Here is a 22,247-nt window from a genome sequence, read left to right as displayed (position 1 = left end):
AGTGGAGCAGCTCGATTCTGGCAGACAGGGTCTCCTGGTGGGAGCCAGGATGACCCAGCCATCTTGACTCTCCGAGAGCTCGGGAGTCCAGGGGATAAGAAGGGGGGGCTCAGCCATTGGTGCAAGGCAAAGGGAGAAGAGGAAAGAAGAGATTTTACCGTGGGCTCCTGTGTGCCCAGCGCCCGGCATGCTATCGGCTAACACGGGACACGGCCAGCAGCACATGGCTTCGGCAGGCCACAGCCACGAAGGCACCAGAGCTGACCAGTCGGGCGCCGTCACTATCGCCCTCAGGAATGCTGGGCCCCTTAGGCAGAGCCCCTCCAGGACTACGGATTGCAGGGTAAGCCGCGACTTCCCGTGCAATGCAAATCTCATCATTCCATCCTTACAGCTGGGGGAAAGGGAAGGAGAGCCACCCCTCCCCCAAGGCTCTTCTGGATTTCCAGCAGGCCAAGAGGTTAAGTCATTTACAACTGCAAAGATTACGGGCAAACAGAAACACATATGCACCCCAAACACATATGCACCCCAACTGTGAGGAAGTCACAATTTTCTAACTAAAGTTGGCAGAGACTATGACAATCAAGTAAACAAGCACCAAAAATGTGGGGGACTGGAAAAACAGTGGTGGGAAAATGAATACGACATGTGGGCAGTACTGGGTCACAGCCACCAGGAACCCCCTCCCTTGTCTGAAGGGCAGAGAGAGAGCGAGATCGAGAGAGCGAGCACCCATCAGCGGGCTCACTCCCCCAGATGTCTGCAACAGCCAGGAACTGGGTTTAGAACAAATCCGAGCCAGGGACTCCATCCAGGTCTCCCACATGGGTGGTAGCAACCCAAGGACGTGGGCCATCTTTCATGGCCTCCCAGGCGCAGTAGCAGGGACCCGGGTCAGAAGCAGAGTGGCCAGAACTCGAACAGGGCACTCTGATGTGGGATACAGGGGTCCCCGGTACCACAACATCCACCCCAAAAGTCCCCAACCAATTTAGCAAAAATCAGCTTATAGGGATGAGGCCCGAGTCTGGCTTGCAGGGAAACAGGAACTGGGGGCTGCGAATGAGCCTGGGGGGTCCCTGGTCTTGGGTCCACATGGCCAGTGTGGCTGTCCGCCCAGGTGGTCCGGGGTCCTCTCTGCGGCCGTTTGCTAGCTGTGTGATTTCAGGTACGTCACTGACCCTCTCTGGGCCTCGGTTCCCTCCAGATGAAGAGGGCACCTCCCCAGGGCTAGGTGTTAAGGGTGGTCCTGCCTCCTTCGCTGGGAGTCTGGCCAAGGGGAAGACCCTGGGGAGAGACTTCCTGCTTGCAGGGGTGGGGGAAGCCCCACCTTCCTATGACTGCTGGTTTGTTTTTACTGCCAAGGGAGAAAATAAGCCCCTGCCTCCACCCCCAGGAGTCCACCGAAACGCAAAAGGAAGTTCTTCAAAGGGCGTTCAGGCCGTCCGAAGCCGACAGGAAAACGCGGGGTGAGGCCCCCTCTGCCACCCCAGCGGCGCGGGCACGGCGTCTCCAACCGTCTCGGTCGTGCACACTGTGAGGCCTGCTCCGGGGCTGGCGTCCACCCCCACTTGGGAGATTTCACTGCCGTTTTGGGGGGCGGAAAACCTGCCCCAGAGACCACAGTCCCCCAGGTCCCTGCTCGTAACCACTGCGCCGCACTGCCTCCCGAGCCTCGCCGGTGAGAAGCCAGCGGCTTCGGGGCTGCGAGGAGGGGCCGGGCGCGGCGCGGGTCCGGGGGCCCCGGCTCCCGGCGGTTCGGCCTCGGGGGGCCAGGGGCGCGCCCCGCTGCGGGGCCCTCTCCGGCCGGCAGGGGGCGCCGAGGAGAAGCGGGCGCCAGGCCGCGGCCACTCCCGGGGTCGGGACTCCCGGGTCGAGCCCGGGGGCCCGCACACTGGCTCGCAGCGGGGGCCCGGGACGACCACCGAGCGGGACTCCGGCCCGCGGCCCGCGGCCACAGGCCCGACCCCCGGCGCCGCCTGCCCGCTCCGCTCCTGCCCGGAAGCGCGGGCGCCGAGGGGGCGGGGCCGGGAAGCGCTTCCGGGGGCGGGGGGCGCGGGCTGGGGCGGCTGCCGGAGCGGCGGGGACGGGCCTGGCGCCGGCGGCGGCGGACGGGGCGCCGCGGGCGGGCGATGTGAGCGCGGCGCGCCGGGCAGGTGAGGGGCGGCGGGCGGCGCTGGGGGGGCCGGGGCCGCGCGCGGGGCCGCTGTCCGGCTGCCCCCCGGGGCGCCTGGGCAGTCCGGCGGGCGGCGAGGCCGGGGGCGGGCCGGGCGGGGGCCGGGGGCTCCGGGCACCTGCTCGGGCCGGGCGCGCGCCCCCGAGGGGCCCGCGGCTCCCTGCTCCCGGGGTGCAGACGCTGCCGGCCGGGCCGGGGGTCGCGCTCAGCAGCTGCCCCCCGGCTCTCCGGTCTCCGCCCCGGGCGTCTCGGGCTCCCCGGCTTCTTCCGGGCGCTGCCCTTTGTACGGAGGGGGCTGCACGGCTGGGTCCCCCGGAGCGCCGGGCCCGGCCGGGGGTCGGCCCCGCGCGGGGGGCTGGCGGGGAGCCGCTGCCTCCCGCCGCCGGCTTGCTCCAGGTGAACGGGCGGCCGCGGCGCGTCGTGCGTGGCCCCGGGCGTCTCCATGGTCACTCGCGCTCGGCCGGTCCTGCCATGACGGAGGGCTGGGCTGGGGCCGGCCTGGGGCCGGGCGCGGTGCCCTCTCCGGCCGAGCGGCCGTGCGTCCGGGCGGCGCCAGCCGGGGGGTCTCGGCGTCCACGCCGGGCCTCAGTTTCCTGAGCCTCTGGCTCAAGACTCCGGGCAGTTTTCGCCCAAGACTTTGTGCGTACGTGGTGGACTTTTTTTTTTTTTTTTTTTTTTTTTTAGCCACTTGATGCACTTTGTTTCGGACAGGCTTTGAGCTGGTTGCGCGCAGGGTCGGTGAGCCTCCCCTGATCGTCACGCGTGCCTTGCTTTTGTCCCTCGCGGGAGTGACCGTGTGGATCGGGTTCCTCCCAAGTTTTTGCGCGCAGGGCTCTGGTTGTTGGTGTGTATGTTTGCCGGTTTTCTCTTTGTGCCGCTGCCCAGGGCCTCTGTGCCTCACATCTGGGCGATTGCAACAGCTTCCTAGCTGCTCTCTGCCTCCAGAGGTGCCCCCTCCCCCATCCTTTATGCTAGCGCCAAACTTACTATAGGAAGTCAAAAACACAGCTGAGGGCTTGCTTGCGACTTGCCTTTCAGGATGCTGGTTCGGCGCGGTCGGGGAACGTGGTGGAAGGCACACTTGCCTGGGGACAGAAACATCACCTGTGTGCAGAGGTACTAGTGGTGAGACCAGGCTGTGTGCCTAGAATTAAGAAGGAGAGATGGAGGTCACAGTTGGCTGCGTGGTCAGGGAGGGCTTAGTGAGGGGCGGGATTTGAGCCGGTGTTAAAGGATGAGCAGGACTCAGCTAGGAAAAGACGACTCAGGCCAGGGGAGCCAGTGGAGCCAGTGACTGGACCAGGCTCCTGGCAGAGGAGGGTTCTGTCCAGGGGGAGAGGGAGGAAGGATTGGTTGGAGCTAGTTCCTGGAAGAACTTGACCGCCAGGCCAAAGTTGGAAGTGTCCTGAAGGCATTGGTGAGTGGCGGGCGATGGGAAGTGGGTCAGCGCTGTTCAGAGCTGAGTGCTGGCTCTTTTGGGCTGGTTTGTTTGGGGCTGTGTGTGGAGGGGATTTTGTGTGTTTTTGCTTGTTTGTTTGAAAGGCAGAGCTGCAGAGTGAGAAAGAGAGAGGGAGGTAGAGAAAGAGACCGCCCATCCTCTGGTTCACTCCCCAAGTGGTCGGGCCTGGCAGCAGGAGCCAGGAACTCCATCCATGTCTCCCACGTGGGTGGCGGGGGCCCAACCACCTGGGCCATCTTGCGCTGCCTTCCTAGGTGCATTCAAGGGAGCTGGCTGGGTCGGAAGTGGAGCAGCTAGGACTCCACGGTGCCCAAGTGGGATGGCAGCAGGCTGCAGCCTACATCACCCCTGGTGGTGTCCTTGCGTGCCTTGTGCTTCCGGCCTGGCCGGAAGTCTTTCCAGGGTTTTCCTCAGTTTGGCCCCACCCTGCCTACCTGGACCTGGCTCTGCCTCTCCCGGGCTGCCCCCTGGGCTCCGCTCCTGTCGCCCCGCAGCTGGCACACTGGCCTCCTTTTCTCCTCCGAAAATTCTCCGTTTCACTTCCTCCGGCCGGGCCGAAGCCGCACTTCCTCCAGGGGCAGTTCCCTGACCCCTGTGGCCGGGAGCCTGCCCTGGCTCTCGGGTAACTGAGCTGCTTCTCCTCCCAGCTGGGATGGCATGCTTGCGGGAGCACTGCGCCCAGTACTCTGTCAGAGCCCTGATGGCATCTGATGCTGGAGCCGGACTCTGCTCGATTCGTAGATGCTTCCTGGTTTTCGCTGTTTTCAGAGGAGAAGCTGTTCTCCGCTTTCTCTCCCACTGATGTTTACTGCTGCCGTTGAGGGCGGTGTTCTTAGCTTTCGCTTGCAGTGTGCAGAAATCACAAAAGGAATGGTAGAAGCAATAAAATGTTTACTCCTGATCGTGGGAAAAGAAAGCGGTGTTAGTTCCTCGGCCAGAGGCGTTGGAACCAGCTGGGCCTGGTTTGCAGGGTTTCTCGCTAGCGGTGTGAACCTGAGCAGTCCTCCTGCGGTCCCTGAGCTGTGGGGGACCATCGCTGCACAGACTTGCCGTGAGTTGTGGAGTGAAAACAGTTCGGGAAGGAGGCAGCAGGATTTGCAGCAGCTAGGAACCGCTTGGAATATCCATTCTCACGGTTGGGTGGAGGGCGAGGCTCCGGGGTGGAGGGTTTCCCATGTCTGTGCTGCCTTTGCCTTCCAGTCACCACTTGTCAGGAGTCCCCAGCGCCGTCCTGTGTCTGTTCCCCTTAGTCTGCAGGTCACCTGGAAGTCCACACCATGTTTTTCAAACTTCTTAATTGTGTCCATTTGATGTTTTGTAGCTGACAGACTGCTGAATTTAGCTTAGTGGAGGTCATCCACGGAGCACAATTAGATTTCTCATGGTTCTTTTCTGGTTGATGTTGATGGCATGGAAAACCTCATGGAGGAATACAATTCAAGGTGAGCTTCTCTGATCTTTCTGCCGTAACAGGTGGGACGTAACGTATTTTCCAGGTCCAGCGCCCCTGAAGTGCCAGCAGTCAGCCGACGAGATGCTGCTCCTTAATGTTTTTATGTTGTGTTCTTTGCTGCAAGAAATACTGCCCTTTTGCCTGAAACCAGGCCCCTCCAGTTCATGGTTAGAATCTGAAACATCCTTTTGCCTGCTTCGCTGACAGAAAGAAAAAGAAGGGACCTTTTGCAGAGAACGGGCTGCTGACAGCTCCAGGTACAACATTGAGGCCAGCCTGACCTCACTGCGGAGCAGTGCGCCATGAAGTCAGAGTTGTGGGGCGAATCCAGCGCACACAGACCCCTGCGTCTCACCTGTCTGGCTGTCAGTCTCACAGGAGAACGCGTAGACCGAGGTTCAAGTCCTGGCCCAGCCAGTGGTGGGCCGCGGAGTCTTGGTGTGCGTGCTGGTTTGCTTATCTGTAGAATGGGCCTGCTGATGACCCCGTGGACAGGTTCGGAGCCTGCGCAGCATACCGTACCCGGTGGGAAGGCGCTGACTGCTGTCCCCACCGTTGCTAGTAAAGTTAAAGAGGCCATTCCACTCCTGCTTAGAAAGCTCAGAAGAGCTTCTGATGTTTTGCGTTGACTACAAGACAAGTCACACCCTCTCCGAGTGAGAGTATCTGAGCAGGCCTGGAGCATGTTAGCGCCTTGGTAGCAAATGTAACAGTTTGGATAAAAATGTTCTCTCAGGCTCACATGCATTAATGCAGTAAGAACTCTAAACTTGTTTTCTTTTAAATTAGGATGAGTGCTTCATGAATATCCATCACAGAATGCTGTTTTATTTATTTTTTTCTTGCGCTGGGTTTCAGCAGCACCAGAATGTTTCATGCAGCCCTGGTGCCGTGCGGCTGCTGCCTTCTGCAGGATCAGAGTGGAGCTCATGACAGCTCCATTTTAGTTTTGATCTAGACCCGGGCAGAAATATCTAGAAAAGTTATTTTTGTATAGTTGTCACTGCTGTTACCATGCTTTCGTCTCCAGTGCTCCAATCTGTGGTCTTCTTGATGACTTTTTATGAGAATGGAAATTAGGATCTTCCCGTCTTCACTGTGAGAGAGAGCCTGTCGGAGCCGGGTCTCAGGTGTCAACAAGTGACTGAAGCCAGCAGGTGCAGGTCTGCCTTTGGAATCATGAGCATCTTGACTGAGAATAATGGGTACCTCCTGGTGCCTGAAGCAACTTCCAAATTTGTAACCTAACTTTCCTTTCTTGGAAGTGTTAACTGGGTATTTTTAAAGGGAGTGTGGCATCTTGTCGAGCAGATTAGAGTGTTTCTAGGTTAGGGAGGAATAAGCCACCTTGCTGGATTTTGCCTGCTGCCAGCGACCCTCCCCCGTCTCTGGGGTCTTCAGCAGGAAGAGGGGAGGGCCGTGGGTGTGGGTCGGCAGTTGGGTTCAGGTTGGGTCTGCTGAAGTGTCCTCAGAGCTCAGTGTTCTGGACACACTGTGCCCCCCCTGCCCTCAGAGAGCTCCCCGCTTAGACAGCGAGCGCTCAGTGGCTCCGCAGCTCTCGAAGCCGGCAAGGCTCTGCTGGCTTAGTTCGTATACTTGGTCCTGGCGGTCGTATCAGGAACCGGTTCCAGGGCTTCACTCCAGAACGTTGCAGAGGGGATTTCTAGGCCCATGTGGTGTTGGTGTTTTTTCCCATGTGTGGTTTGAGTAGGGTTTGTCCCACCAAAACTCCCACGGAGGCTCTGTTCCCTGTGTGACAACACTGAGAACTGGTGGGGCCCCCTGCCACGCTTGGCCCCGGGTGCTGCCCAGATCCTAGGCGTGGGCTCAGTGTTGTGGGACCGGATTGGTTACTGCAAGACCCGCTTGTGACGGAGGGAGGCCACCCCCACGTTTGGGCTTCTGCACACGTGCCACTCGCGGTCTTGCAGTCACTGCCACTCTGGTGCCATCCGACACGTGGCACCACCAGGGAGCCTCCTGGGAGCCTCTCTGTAAGCGTTCCGGGCTCCGCTGCTTTGCCACAGGCGCACTGAGGGTCCTCAGCCCAGAGCACGTGCAGGACTCCCCTCTGCGGCCTGGGTGAGATGTCGCCCTTGTTTCCTCACAGCAGGCCCGGGAGCGATGGCCTAGCCGAGGGCTGTGTGCCTGCAGCCAGGGCCTTTTCTGTTCTGTGCGCTGTTCTCTCCCCCGGGAGCCTCAGCTCAGCACAGCCGTCCTCAGTCAGCACGGGTTCTGGTCACTCCCAAGTCGGTATCTCTAGGAACCTGGACCCCATGTTTCCCGCCTCCCAGCTTGCTCTGGCTGGGCTGACGGGGGTCATCGCCCAGGCCTGGCTTCCTGTTGTGTCCATTCCTTCCTGTGGTCCTGAGTGTTCGTGTCCGACTGCGGTGGCCCTGTCCCACGGCTGCCTGTCCCGAGGCCCTGGCCGGGCTGTGCTGTGCCGTGCCTTTGCCTGCAGTGCCCTGTCTGTCCCACGCAGTGGAAGGCCCTGCCCCAGACAGGTTACACCGTGAAGTTTTCCTTTGTTTTGAGTTTTAAAAATCTCTTTGGGCTAAGGCAGTCAGCCTTGCCATTGTTCATGTGTTAGTTCCTAAACCTAAGGGATTGCTCCGCATACTTCTTTGTTTCGGCCTCTTTGTCTGCTTGATATAATAATTATCCACTTATGGCCCATTTTTCTCCTCTGCTTCTTTAGTTTAAAAAACTATATTTTTAGGTGAAAACCTAAATATCATAAGAAGAACTTCAAGTGAGAGTAATGCAGTTTTGTGCTTTAACATTCAGAGGTAGCATTGCAGTTTGTTTCTCTTCCCTGTCCCCAGTCCCGAGTCCCTCTTCCCCAAAGTCCTCTGTGCCAGTGTCATGAGATCCCCCCACAATGGAAGCAGCACTGCGGAGTGGTTCTTTTTTTTTTTTTTTTTTTTTTTTGACAGGCAGAGTTAGTGTGAGAGAGAGACAGAGAGAAAGATCTTTTTCCTTCCTTTGGTTCACCCCCCAAATGGCTTCTACGGCTGGCGCGCTGCGCCGATCCGAAGCCAGCAGCCGGGTGCTTCCTCCTGGTCTCCCATGCAGGTGCATAGCCCAAGGACTTGGGCCATCCTCCACTGCCTTCCTGGGCCACGGCAGAGAGCCAGACTGGAAGAGGAGCAACCAGGACAGAATCCGGCGCCCCAACTGGGACTAGAACCCGGTGTGCCGGCGCTGCAGGCGGAGGATTAGCCTGTTGAGCCACGGCGCCGGCTGTGGAGTGGTTCTTTTAATAAATGTGCATGAAGTGGATCATACACAGCTCCTGTATCCAGGCAGCCAAATCGATTTTTTTTTTTTTTAAGATTTATTTATTTGAAAGGTAGAGATAGAGAGAGGAGAGAAAAAGAGATCTTCCGTCTGCTGGTTCACTCTCCAAATGGCCACAATGGCTGAGACTAAGCCAGGTGGAAGGCAGCAGCCGGGAGCTTCTTCCAAGTCTCCTGAGCGGGTGAGGAGCCCAAGCACTTGAGCCATCTTCTGCCTTCCCAGGTGCATTAGCAGGGAGCTGGATTGGAAGTGGAGCAGCTGGGTCTCGAACCGATGCCCATAAGGATGCCGGCGTCACAGGCTGAGGCTTAACCTGCTGTGCCGTAATGCCAGCCCTGATCTGTTTTTTTAGCACATGTGTAGTATTTCTTTTTTTTTTTTTACATGTGTAGTATTTCATTAAAGTTTATTTTGATGCGAAATTTTGAAATCATGAATGTTTGAAAATCTCTCATTTGTAGGTTGGATTCCTAGTGCTTGTGGACTAAAGTGTAAATACCTTTCACATTCTGATAGACATTACCAAATTATCTCTCAGGGTTGTTACTCGCCAGCTCTTAGAGTACATGCAAAGCTGTCGGTTTAAAAAAAAAAAAGGCACTTTTTTTTTTTTTTTTTAAAGAATTTTATTTATTTGAAAGGCAGAGCAACACAGAGATCGGCCATCTTCAGGTGCACTTCCCAAATGGCCACATGGCCAGGGTAGGGCCAGGCCAAAGCCAGTAGCCAGGAACTCCATCTGGGTCTCCCATATAGGTGATGGGCCCAAACACTTGGGCTGTCCTCTGCTGCCTTCCCAGGCACATTAGCAGGAAGCTGGATTGGAAGCAGTAGCCAGGATTCGAACCAGCACTGATATGGGGCGTGGGTGTTGGAAGTAGTGGCTTAACCAGCTGTGCCGCAACACCAGCCCCAGTGTCAGCCCAATTTGATTCTTAAATTAAGGAATTTTGAAAGTAGCCTTTTATCAAACAGGCATGCGCTTTTCCTCGATACATTTTTTTCTGCTTTTGGAGGAAGTAAGTTCACGTGTGTTTTAGTAACAATCAGATCTAAAGACACTGGCACGAGAACCTAAAGGCATACTGACCTGGCAGGGGGATCCCAGGATCAGGAAGGTGGTCTTCCCAGGGCGAGGCTCATCCATTGCATTGCACCCCAGATGTGCCGACCTCTGCGGTTTCCCCAAACGTGGGGAACTCGGCTGCATGATTTGTGGTAGTGGGGGACTGCGTTTGCACTGTCCCCTGAGGGGTGGGGGGTATAATGGCATTCAGTAAAAAGTAAGGGTCCTGCTGTTTTTTAGTCCCATTACTCCTTGGTGTCTAGGGAGCTCGTCCGTGTGCTGCGCCTTGGAGAGCTGCGTTGGTCAGGTGTCTGGTCTGCTGTGACCCTGTGGTGGCAGAGAGCAGTCGCCACCTTGCAGCTTCCTTTTGCTCAGACTTGGTGAGAACAGGGGCCTGGCGCGTGGTGTCCGGTCGCCTCTCCAGCAGCCGAGTCTGCGGGGCTGCTTCCTGCCTCTGCTAAGTGGCCTTTGTTTTGGTTTGGTTTTTGTCATTGACATCCATCAGGTAAAGTATTCTTAGGAGCTTTGGAACCTGGGTTGAGAATATTATTTCCTGTTGTTCTTTTAGATGTTGATGTTTATTTATTGGTTTATTTAAGAGGCAAGGAAGCAGAAACAGACCAGCTCCCATTCATTGGTTCACTCTCCGGGACCCCAACCCAGGTCCCCCTCAGGAGTGGCGGGAACAGGAGGTTGGAGTTAAGCCGGCGCTCTGATGTGGGGCGTGTGTGTGTGTGTGTGTGTGTGTGTCCAGCCAGGGGCGGTAACTGCCTGCGCCGACACCCACCCCGACTTCCCTGTTGGCTGGTTTCAGAGCAGCCTGCTGCCCTGAGGCGTGGTAGGCGATACCTTCTGGAGCTTTTAAAGACGTTGCAGGCAGCCTGACTTCCCGAGCCCCTTGTCCTGGCTCCTGTGGCAGGCCTCAGGTCTCCCAGCAGAGCCGGTGTGCGCGTTTATTTCTAGATGAGGATCCGTGGAGGGGTGTCCCAGGCTGGCTTGCATGGTACCCGACAGGCAAGCAGCGCTGTCCGCGTGGCCTGTGCCCACAGTGCCTCTCTGGTGGCCCCAGCCCCGTGGCCGGTGTGCCTTTTCCTTCTGTGCTCACCTTGCTGGCTTGGCTGCCCTGCCTGCTGTCCTCCCCTGCTTCCAGAGTTGGCGGGGCCGCGTGGGCGCCCCGGACAGCCCTTCAGGGCTGTGGCCGTGTGGGCGCCCCGGACGGCCCCTCAGGGCTCACTCTTGCGTGGGGGTCCCGGACAGCCCCTCACGGCCCCGGCCGCGTGGGCGCCCCGGACGGCCCCTCGCGGCTCACTCTTGCGTGGGCGCCCCGGACGGCCCCTCGCGGCTCACTCTTGCGTGGGCGCCCCGGACAGCCCCTCAGGGCTCACTCTTGCGTGGACGGCCCCTCAGGGCTCACTCTTGCGTGGACAGCCCCTCAGGGCTCACTCTTGCGTGGACGGCCCCTCAGGGCTCACTCTTGCGAGGGCGCCCCGGACGGCCCCTCACGGCTCACTCTTGCGTGGGCGCCCCGGACGGCCCCTCACGGCTCACTCTTGCGTGGGCGCCCCGGACGGCCCCTCACGGCTCGCTCTTGCGTGGGCGCCCCGGACGGCCCCTCACGGCTCGCTCTTGCGTGGGCGCCCCGGACGGCCCCTGACCTCAGGGCTCGCTCTTGCGTGGGCGCCCCGGACGGCCCCTCACGGCTCGCTCTTGCGTGGGCCCCTCACGGCTCACTCTTGCTCTTTGAACACCAGTCTTTGAATTTTGTTGAACTTGGGCTGAACCCTGTGTCTTCTTGGCAGTGTTCGCTCTCTGGGACTTTTCGCCTTCAGACACCAGGGCCAGTTCCTGGAGCGCAGCCGGGGTGGGTCCGGGTGAGGGAGGCTTCGCTGTGGAGACAGCCTTTCCTGAAAGCAGGCGAGGTGAGCCGGGTGCGGGGCTCCGGGGAGGAAGGGGAGGCGCGGTGCGCGGCCCGCGGCCCTTCTCCCCGTGCGGTTGTGGTCAGGAAGGACGGAGAGCCGGATCTCGCAGAGAGGTCCTGTGGACTCCAGGAGCCGGAACTGCGGCCATGGAGCGTGCGAGTGTATTTTTGGTGGATGTTAGGAAAATGCTGCCTTTCTCTGTCCTGAGCAGCGGGAGGACGCCTGCCCTGGCCCAGTGCCCTTCTTGGGGCAGGGTTGTAGCCTCCTGTCAAGGATGAGGGGTAACCCCTAGTGGCCTAGACGGTGACCCCAGGACAGACCTGGGAAACTTGCTGGTCTGCAGTGTGGTCCTAGTGCCTTCCTGGTGGGGGAGGCTTGGAGCACTTAGTGAAACAGCGTGCAATAAGCCCTTGTGAACGTGCGGTCCGCCCACGGTGGTTACTGAGGGTGCCACCAGGGGAGGAGCTTTCCCCAGGGCAGGGCTGAGGGTGTGGTGGGGGTGCTGGACGCACAGGAAGTAGAATTCAGACCACCCACAGCTGGGTGGTCCTTCCCAGAGCCCGCCCCTGGGACCGTGGTGGCCTCGGTGTGGTCACGGCAGAGGCTGTGTGTGAGGCCAGAGCTGCTTCCCTGATGAGAAATGATTCTCTTTGTAAGAAGGTGGCGTTCCGGAGTCAGAGCAGGAGGAGAGTCTGCCCAGGTCGGGGGAGCGGCATTCTGAGGCCCTGAAGTGGAGGCGCTGCCAGTCGGCTCCTGCCCACAGAGCAGCTCGGCCACGTCCTCCCCACGGGCGCCCTTAAAAGCAGTACAAGTACAGAAACAAAGTAAATGCTGTCAGAATAAGTGCTCACGGGCCGATGTCGTGGCGCAGCCACAGCACAGCCTCAGCCTCTGCCTCTGCTGCAGGCAGCCCGCGTGGGCGCTGGTTCAAGTCCCAGCTGCTCCACTTCTGATCCAGCCCCCTTTTAATGCACCTGGGAAAGCAGTGGGAGGTGGCCCAAGTGCTTGGGCCCCTGCAACCACATGGGAGACCCAGACGAACCTCCTGGCTTCCGCCTGGTCCCACCCTGGCCGTTGTAGCCACTTGAGGAATAAACCAGAAGATGGAAGGTCTCTCTTTGTCTCTGTAATTCTGCCTTTCAAATAAGTAGATGAATCTTAACAAAAAAGAATGAGTATTAATGATCCTGAAGAAAAAGCCCCAGCTTATTGGTAATTAAATCTAACAGCGTCAGTGTCTTGTTTGGGCGTGGTTTTTTGCGTAATGTGATGGAAAGACATTGATTAATCTGCTGAATTAAACATTATTGATTCTGATGTTTCTAGTGAGTGAAATAATCAAATTCATTGTTTTCTGAAGCAGCTGCACACTTAATCTAAAGGAAAAACCAGTATAAATCCCTGCTGTGCGCGATAACCCGCGAGTCCCACCCCACCTCTGGGTGGAGGACTCAGCGTTGAGCCTGTGTGAGGCTGCGTGGCTGGGACTCCTGCTGCCTCTGGATCCCCTTTGGTTGTGTGTGCTGGAGACTGACACTGAGTGCGTATTTCCTGTCAATGGAGGAGAGATGATTTCAGTCCCCAGTCGCCATGGCAGTTAGTGATTGCAGGTAAATCTAATACTTGTAGCACATATGACAAAAGGCTAAAGAGCTCTGACAATTCAATGAAAAAGACAAATATGGGCAAAGATGTGGGGAGGCAGTTGAAAGGCGAGCTCAGGCGGATTGCCATTCAACACCAGAAATAAACACTTAGAAATAAACAAATGCACCTCAGAACAGTGAGGAGATTTTCTTTTTTTTTTTTTTTTTAATATTTTTTTTAATTTACTTATTTGAAAGTCAAAGTTATACAGAGAGAGAGAGAGAGAGAGAGAGAGAGAGATCTTCCATCCACTGGTTCACTCACCAAATGGGAGTGAACTCTGCAATGGCTGGAGCTGTGTCGATCCAAAGCCGGGAGCTTCTTCTGGGTCTCCCACACGGATACAGGGGCCCAAGGACCTGGGCCATCTTCTACTGCCTTCCCAGGCCATAGCAGAGAGCTGGATGGGAAGTGGAGCAGCTGGGTCTTGAACCGGCGCCCATTTGGGATGCTGGCGCTTCAGGCCAGGGCGTTAACCCGCTGTGCCACAGCGCCGGCCCCTGAGGAGATTTTCTACCTTTGAGTTGAGCAAAAGTGAAAAGGTTCAACAGCCATCATTGGCGGTTGTCGGGGAGCAGCCTGCGCCCCGTGGGGGGGGGGGGGGGCTTTGATGTTGCCGATTAAAATGAGAAGCTAACCACGAGAGTCCCCTGTAGCGGCCAAGCCTGCAGATGCCCTCACAACAGAAAACCTCAGATGAATGTGACATGGCCATGGCCATATAATTTTTTTCCTGTTGGGGTAACTGGGAACTGGTTAAGTACATTGTGACAGCACCGTTTGGGGAGTGCTGTGAAGTGGGGAAAATGAGACTTGGGAGGCTGGCGTTGTTCTGTAGCAGGTCAAGCCCCTGTCTGCAGCGCCGACATCCCAAATGGGCTCAGTTTTCGATCCAGCTCTCTGCTAATGGCCTGGGGAAGCAGCAGAGGATGGCCTAAGTCCTTGGACCCCTGTCACCCACGGGAGAGGCCCGGATGAAGCTCCTGGCTTCAGCCTGGCCCAGCCCCAGCCATTGTGGCCATTTGAGGAATGAACTGAACTGGGATGCGGGATTCTCTCTCCCCCCCGCCCCCGCCCCCGCCCCTCCAATTCTGACTTTTTTTTTTTTTTTTAATTCATTTATTCGAAAGAGTTACACAGAGAGAGAGGAGCTTCTTCAACAGTGTATGTTGATATGTTTAAAGTTTTCCCTCTGATAATTCCCAAAACTCCTACCAGTGACTGGAAAGGGGGCCGAGGCTGGGAGACTGCGATGTTGTTCATGTGATCTTTTTCTGTGCTAGGATTTGACGTTCTATCATATATATGTATGCATCATAAAGACAAAATTAGCTATGAATCGCCCTGTGTGTGTGTGGCTCCACTGCATTCCATGGGGAAACTGTGGGAGAGGGGTGCAGGGCCAGACTGGAACTTGGTGCCCTCCCAGAGGCCCTGACCTTCCCCCTCCCAGGGCCAGTGGGCGTCTCGGACTCGTGACTGATGGATGTCTTTGCTCCCTTCACCTGGCAGGGCCTGGGGCTGAGATGGGGTGTAAACTCCCTGCGCGCCGTCTCAGAGCTTGGGGTGGAGCCTTTGAACCGCGTGGTCACTGCCCACAGGAAGTGTCAGTGAGAGCTTCCTTTCTGTTTGCAGAAGCCTGGGATCCCTCTCTGAGCTGTTAGGCCTGGTGCCTCGTTTCCTTCCAAGTGTAGCCTGCTCTTCCCCCTGTGCCTTGTCCTTCCCGCCCCCGGCCCTGCTGATCCTCCTCTGACCACACCCCCAGCTGACAGCCAGAGGAGACGCTGGGTACCCACCTGGGAATTACAGTCTGAGTGCCCAGATTGACATCTGTACATTTGGCGGTATTTTTATTTTTCCAGAATTTCTTTAGGATGTATCCTTCTGGATCTGTGCTGTCCAGTTTGGTGCCCACTGGCCACATGTGCCCAGTGAGCACTTGAACTACGGTTAGTCCAGATGGGGACATGCTGCGTGTGAAATACTCATGGGCTCTCAGATAGCTGGTGTGGGAAGTGTAAACGCCCTGATACTGGTTGCATGCTGCAGTGATGTGACGTACGCGGGATTAAATGACAAGTGCGGTTTCTTTGTTTTTACTTTCAAAAAACAAGTACTAGAAAACACTATCATACCGTGGCTGTTGGGCAGCAATATTCTAAATGAATTTTAAAATCATCTTGTCAAATTTCAAAGAAAATATTCTGTTGGGCCTCATTATAAATTAATTTTAGGGGGAAGTGAGTGTTTTCACGGCAGTTACTCTTCCTGCCAGTTGCGTTCTCTCTCTGCATTTATACCTGGTTTTACCCGCGTTAGACACTGTTTTCTGTTTATTCCCGTCCTGGGTTGTTAGCTGCAACTTGTCATTATCTTACTGCTTTTTTCTTGTACAACTATTTTTGAAATCCTTTTCTTAATTAGATCATAATGCTAGTATGGTTTTCAAGTGAGTCTCTTGTGTTTTCTATGTAAATAGTTATATCTGCATGTAACAGTAATTTTTTCTCTTTATAATGGCTGCATGCCTTCAAGTGTCCTTGTTGCTTTTGGCTGGAAGCTCCAAACACTGGTAAGAACATGGTGGCAGGCGACCTTGTCTGTCCCCGCCCTGGGATGTCTTCTGGGAAGTGCTTACCAGAGTGTGCTCCAGGGAGCACTCATTCTTCGGAGTATGAATATGTGCACCTTGAGAAAAGTCCTCAGTCCCGTGAGTTTGCAGACGCCTGAGTTAAACAGAATCCAGGACTTTCGGCTGGGACGTTACGCTGATGTGTTTTTTAATCCCTGAGAGATAAGGATGTTGGGAGCTAGCTCATGGGTTTGTTTCGTGCTAAATACATTTAGGGAAATGCAGGCATGTTTCCTTTTTATTTATTTATTTAAATAATACATTTCTTTCCTTGAAAGGCAGCCATATGTGTTATATATATACATATAAACACACATACATATACATATATATATGAAAGAGATTAGATAAATAGATACTGGGATCTTCCATCTGCTAGTTCACTTCCCGGATGACTGCAGTGGCTGGAGCTGGGCCAAGCCAGTCCGGAGCATAATCTGGGTCTCCTGTGTGGGCGGCAGGGGCCAAGCACTTGGGCCGTCTTCTGCTGCTTTCCCAGGTGCGTTACAAGGGGGCTGGACTGGAAATAGAGCAGCCAGGATTCAAACTGACACTCACGGGATGCTGGGTTGCAGGTGGCGGCTTAGCCTGCTGCACCACAACCCCGGCCCCTAATGTTTCCTTTCTGAAGATGCTGCTGCCGTGGTTTGCAGCAGATACTTTTATTATATTGAGAAATATTGTCCTGTTTCTAACTTACTGAGTCTTTTCCCTTCAGACACTGCAGTGTGTTAGATGTTTTTGGTGTAGTGTTGATTTGGTAATCAGAGTTTTCCTCCTTTGACTTAGTTGATTTTACAGATTACATTTGTATACTTCTGATCATGTAGCCATCCTTACTCTTGGTCAGAATGTATTCTTACTCTAGTCGGTTGTATTTGGTGGCTTTTCGGTTAGAGCTCAGAGACAGCAGCTGTGTGTCGTCTTCTGGTGTCAGGTCTGTGCTCTCTGGGCTGAGCCTCTCAGTGTTTCTGCGTGCGGCTAGAGCAGTGTGAACAGTCATTTGGGCCTTGGCGCTTCTGTTTGTTTTTTGTTCAGTTCTGCCAATTTGTGTTATCCCAAAAATACATTCATTGCATGCACATTTTAAATTGATGGCAACCATTTCACTTACTTTTAATATTTTAATGATAAAAACCTGGGGGTGGGCGTTTGGCCTGAGGTTTGGGACACCCATACCGAGTGGTGGATGGAGTTCTTCCGCCTCTGTTTCAGATCCAATTTCTTGCTAATGAGCACCCTGGGAATGGCTCAAATAATTGGGCCACCCATGTGGGATACCTGGATGGAGTTCAGGCTCCCACCTTCAGCCTGGCTCAGCCCTGGCTGTTTGGTCATTTGGGGAGATGTCAAACTGCCTTTCCAAAAAGGGGGGGGGGGGGGGGGCACAAACGGTAGAATAAAAAAAAATAGTTTTAAGACACGGACTTCCCGGTTGCAGTTTTTATTGTGTTTCAAATCCCACAACAATTTCCCCACGACAGTTTTTAAATATAAGAATGTGAGGGAGGTTTACAGTGGATACCCGAACACCCACTGTCGCCTCTGCAGGTGGCAGTGTGCAGTGTTTGTGCTGTCCTGTTTCTGCCCATCTCTTTGGGGGGTGTGTTCTCAAGAAAGTAAACTTTACTCCTAAACCCTTCTTCCTGCGGAGTCTATGTGAGTGTTGCCAAGTAGTTTTATTCTGTTTTGCTTTTCTCCAATTTAGTACTTGGGAAGAAGGTTCTGGTGGTTCTAGAACAGTTCGGTAAGAATAGAGATGGTGGCTGGCCTTGCCCATCGTCCCAGGCCCTGCTGGGGCAGAGTATGCTCGAGGGAGCGCTGGTTCTGTGCACCTTGAGGGACATGTTCTTCAGTTCAGTGAGTCTGCAGACTGCTGAGTTAAACAGAATCCTGTCTGTCTAAGGGTTTTAGAAACTGAAGTAGCAGTGTGGCTTCACTGTGTCCTGGTGGGGAGGGCGCCTGGGCTGCACTTGCAGGCAAAGGTAGCAGACCCTGTCACAGGTCTGTCAGGGCTCTGAGCACTGGGGGAGTGAGAGCATCCATCGCCCTTCTCACTTTTTTTTTTTTTTTTTTTTTTTTACTTAATGAATGCATTTTTACATAGATACAACTTTAAGAATATAGTGGTTCTTACTCCCATCCCACTTTCCACTCCCTCTCCCATCCCCCTTCCCACTCCTCTCCCATCCCCCTCCCCACTCCCTCTCCCATCTCCTTCATTACGGTTCATTTCCAGTATGACTGTATACAGAGGACCCACTCACTCTAGCTATCATCACTCTTCTTACTCCTATTGTTGAAAAATACAGGAGTACTTCAGAAAGCTTGTGGGGAATGGAATTAAAAGGTAAATTTATTTTGGCACCGAAACATCTGAACTCCGTGCATAGTTGTTTTATAACGTACACTTTCTATAAGCTTTTCTGGAGACCCCTCAGAACTTACCTCTTAGTTCCATTTCTCGTGGGCGTTTTGAAGCACCCTCATGATTCCGCTGGGCGGGACCGAGAGTTGCTCTGGGAATCGTCAGCCCAGAGAGCGGACGGAGCTGAAGGGGAAATGGGGATCGAGACTCTGCTGCAGGTGGAGCCAGGGCCTGCGTGCTTGGCCTGACAGCAGTGCCAGTTAGAGACACAGATGAGGCAGGGTATTCCTCTAGATGAGTTGAGTAATTTTTTAAGGTACTTGACATCCTAAAAGTAGGTGAAACAGGTAAACATTTCTCCTAAAGGGTGCGGATTTCTCACTCGGAGACTGACAGGAGGAAGAGTGCGGCAGAGACCTCGGGAGGGGCGGGAGCTGCGCGCTGGGCGTTGTCGGACGCTTGTGTGCTCAGCCAGGAGCCCTCGGTGAGTTACGGAACCTCTCTCTCTCCGCAGATCGCGCTCCGTGTCGGTAGACATGGACAGCAGCAGTTTCATCCAGTTTGACGTGCCCGAGTACAGCAGCTCCGTTCTGAGCCAGCTGAACGAACTGCGCCTCCAGGGGAAGCTGTGTGACATCATCGTCCACATTCAGGGTCAGCCGTTCCGAGCCCACAAAGCAGTCCTTGCTGCCAGCTCCCCCTACTTCCGGGACCATTCCGCGTTAAGTACCATGAGTGGTTTGTCGATATCGGTGATTAAAAATCCCAATGTGTTTGAACAGTTGCTCTCCTTTTGTTACACTGGAAGAATGTCCTTGCAGCTGAAGGATGTTGTCAGTTTCCTGACTGCCGCCAGCTTTCTCCAGATGCAGTGTGTCATCGACAAGTGCACGCAGATCCTCGAGAGCATCCACTCCAAGATCAGCGTGGGCGACGTCGACTCCGTCACGGTCGGTGCCGAGGAGAATCCCGAGAGTCGGAACGGAGTGAAAGACGCCAGCTTCTTCGCCAGCCCGGTGGAGATCTCCCCGCCCTACTGCCCCCAGGCCCGGCAGCCCGCCGCCAGCACTGACCTGCGGGTGGAGACGACGCCTGGCAAGGCCTTGCGCAGCCGCATGCAGGAGGAGGGCCACTCGGACCGCGGGAGCAGCGGGAGCGTGTCCGAGTACGAGATTCAGATCGAGGCGGACCCCGAGCAAGGGGACCTGCTGGTGAGGGAGACCCAGATCGCCGAGGTGAAGGTGAAGATGGAAAAGTCCGACCGGCCCAGCTGTTCCGACAGCTCCTCCCTGGGCGATGACGGGTACCACACGGAGATGGTTGACGGGGAGCAAGTGGTGGCCGTGAACGTGGGCTCCTACGGCTCCGTGCTCCAGCACGCCTATTCCTATTCCCAAGCGGCCTCCCAGGCAGCCAGTGCGTCTGAAGCTTTCGGAGGTTTGAGTAATTCCAGCCCGTCCAGGTCCATGCTGAGCTGTTTCCGGGGAGGGCGTGCCCGCCAGAAGCGAGCTTTGTCCGTCCACCTGCACAGTGACCTGCAGGGCATGGCGCAGGGCTCTGACAGCGAGGCCATGCTGAGCAACCCCGGCTACGAGAGCAGTCCCCGGGAGAGGAGCGCCCGAGGCCACTGGTACCCGTACAACGAGAGGCTGATCTGCATTTACTGTGGGAAGTCCTTCAACCAGAAAGGAAGCCTCGACAGGCACATGCGCCTGCACATGGGCATCACCCCGTTCGTGTGCAAGTTCTGCGGGAAGAAGTACACGCGGAAGGACCAGCTGGAGTACCACATCCGGGGCCACACTGACGACAAACCATTCCGCTGTGAGATCTGTGGGAAGTGCTTTCCATTCCAAGGTACCCTCAACCAGCACCTGCGGAAAAACCACCCGGGTGTCGCCGAAGTCAGGAGTCGCCTGGAGTCCCCCGAGAGAACAGATGTGTACATGGAGCAGAAACTAGAACACGACGCGGCAGCCTCCGAGATGGCCCTCGACTCCCGGATGGCAATTCACACGGTGTCTGAGGTTCCCGAGTGAGCCGGGAGGAAGGGCACCCAGGCACAGCACATTAATCAATGCATATTTGTGATTTGTTTTGTTGTCATCTTTGCTTTTCCCAACCATCTGGAAATCTCTCGGTCTCTTGGCGGTTTTTCTGAAGTTTCTGGATGGAACACTTCATTGTGTTTATCCTTTCCCCAGCTCTCCCTCCCCCAAGGAGCTCCAAGCATGAAGGGCAACGTATCCAGGGAAAACACAGGCTGACAGTATTCCTCTTTGGCTGAACTCTTAATCCCAACTCTGCCAGTGATTGAGCTATGCCAACTGGTTGAGCCTACATCCCGTGCCAAGAGGCAGACTCTCTCTCCCGTGCGCTGGCACCAGGCATTTCCACGGAGAGAGACTCGGATGCCGTCAGCTGATACAAATGGGTAACCTTTTTCTAATTTAAAATTACTTTTGGGGGTAGTTAGACAATTTATATATATATATAATAAAATGATTATTATATATAGTATATATACATTCTCAAATTTGGGTTTATTCTGGATGAGGTGAATGTAAGAGGAATATATAATTTAATACAGTGTGAACAGAGCTTTAACTCTGTCTCATCCCTACCTAAAATGCTAGGGTTTGGCCCCATCACTTCCCTTACGAACGAATGTCAGTAGGTTCTCATAGCTCATCCATCCTTGTGTCCGAAAGCAAGCAAAGCAAATCACAGTGTCCATAGCTCTGCTTCAGAACAGACACACAAACCAAACCAAATGCCATAAAATTCCTTCAACGCTAGTTGGAAACCATTTGGAATTCCTGTTAGTCGTCCGGCACGGAGGCTGGATGACCTGTGGTGCTGACTTTTTACCTAGTGTAGTGTTCTATTAGCCAACCCCAAAGCAGCAGTGGTTGTCAAGGTTTTTACTGGCCTACCAATCTACCTTCATTCCGTACTGTAGAAACATACATACCAGGTAACTAAGCCGATCGCTCTCTACCACGAGTTAGTTCTCGCGCTAAAGGAAAGGGAGTCGTAGTTCTGTCTACAGAATTCTCCGAGCAGTGTTGTGGTTTTTGTTTTTGTTCTTTTTTTTTTTTTTTTTTTCCCTTTCTCTTTTCAAACAGCCAGTTCAGGTGCACAGCAACTTTTTCTACACGCAGTTCCCGGGGAAACTGCAGAACTTGGAATTTGTACTTTTTGTAAAGCTATACTCTATGGGAATCGCAAGCAATATATCTGTCCCAGCATCATGTGTGCTAATGAGAGCCTCGGCGGCCCTGCCACTCTCAGTGTTTCCTGCTTCAAGAAACCAACAGTTAAAAAGCCCTCTTAGATACTCAGTGTGTCACCGGATCTGCGTGGTCACGTGGTGCTATTTTTATGTTAAGTATCTTTTAGGTCAGTATAGTTGTAGAAAATGTGAAATCTAATGTTAATAATGAGTTATACTTGTTTTCCTCTCTTGAATTCATAGTTTGCAAAGAGACCTCAAAAGCAAGAGCTGGCAAACACGTTACTGTATAAAAACCTCCCGGGCCCCGTGTGAGGGGTCTTCAGGTCTGGTGCTTGAGGCAGTGGGTTCAGGTCTGTGAACAGGCCTTGCTTGGGTACCGTGTGCTCTGCCAGAGAGTGATTGTGGAAGCGGCGCCGTGGCGAGTCTGCCGCAGGCCGCCCTGGAGGATGTTGGCGCTCTGGCGTCCACCTGAGCCACCGGGCCCTGGGCCCACAGCCAGCCAGGATCCACAGGCCGAGCACCCGGGCCCTGGCCCCACAGCCGGCCAGGACCCACAGGCCGAGCACCTGGGCCCTGGCCCCACAGCCGGCCAGGATCCACAGGCCGAGCACCCGGGCCCTGGGCCCACAGCCGGCCAGGACCCACAGGCCGAGCACCCGGGCCCTGGCCCCACAGCCAGGACCCACAGGCCGAGCACCCACCTACAGGAGGAACAGCCGTGGAGGAGTGGCCTCGGGGCACAGGAGTTCAGGAACACAGAAACATGTTTGCTGGGTTTTCGTGCTTTTTTTGGTTCTTAAAATACCAAGAATGGTGGGATTTTAGGTTGGGTTTCTTTTTCCTTTTCTTTCTTTTTTTTTTTTTTTTTAAGAAAAAAATAAGAAGTCATTCAGGCCCCTCCGCGAGCGGGGGCGGCAGCACCTCCGCAGCTCGGAGGCTGTGCTACACATCAGTGTTAACTCCGTGCCCATCACACGGCGACTCGG

At 55.1% G+C, this 22,247-nt stretch overlaps 1 protein-coding gene and 1 non-coding gene across 4 annotated transcripts; both read left to right on the top strand.

Moving 5' to 3' along the window:
• The first annotated feature begins 2,106 nt into the window (after positions 1–2,106).
• Positions 2,107–21,815, top strand: ZBTB34 (zinc finger and BTB domain containing 34). Of its 3 annotated transcripts, none has more exons than XM_062207523.1 (2): positions 2,107–2,137; positions 18,538–21,815. In XM_062207523.1, exon 2 carries the CDS (start codon positions 18,560–18,562, stop codon positions 20,060–20,062), a length of 1,503 nt encoding a protein of 500 aa, XP_062063507.1. In that variant the 5' UTR covers positions 2,107–2,137; positions 18,538–18,559; the 3' UTR covers positions 20,063–21,815. The 3 variants fall into 3 exon arrangements, with proteins under 3 accessions (XP_062063507.1, XP_062063506.1, XP_062063505.1); XM_062207522.1 differs by having other exon boundaries at positions 2,116–2,159; XM_062207521.1 differs by lacking the exon at positions 2,107–2,137 and adding an exon at positions 2,740–5,080.
• On the top strand, positions 9,474–9,641 carry LOC133772116 (U1 spliceosomal RNA). The gene has a single exon (XR_009867741.1). It is a non-coding gene; the product is annotated as a U1 spliceosomal RNA (small nuclear RNA).
• Positions 21,816–22,247: the final 432 nt, after the last annotated feature.

The sequence above is a fragment of the Lepus europaeus genome, chromosome 12 (assembly GCF_033115175.1).
Source record: "Lepus europaeus isolate LE1 chromosome 12, mLepTim1.pri, whole genome shotgun sequence".
NCBI lineage: Eukaryota > Metazoa > Chordata > Mammalia > Lagomorpha > Leporidae > Lepus > Lepus europaeus.
Note: the sequence above shows the minus strand (reverse complement) of the source record. Positions and strands in the feature narration are given on the sequence as shown.

What these genes read in the sequence shown, in the direction of transcription:
- ZBTB34 (XM_062207521.1), top strand. Translation starts at nt 5,049, where the DNA reads ATGGAAAACCTCATGGAGGAATACAATTCAAG. An exon ending in ATGGAGGAATACAATTCAAG is followed by an intron (nt 5,081 to 18,537) that starts GTGAGCTTCTCT and finishes CTCTCTCCGCAG; the next exon opens with ATCGCGCTCCGTGTCGGTAG.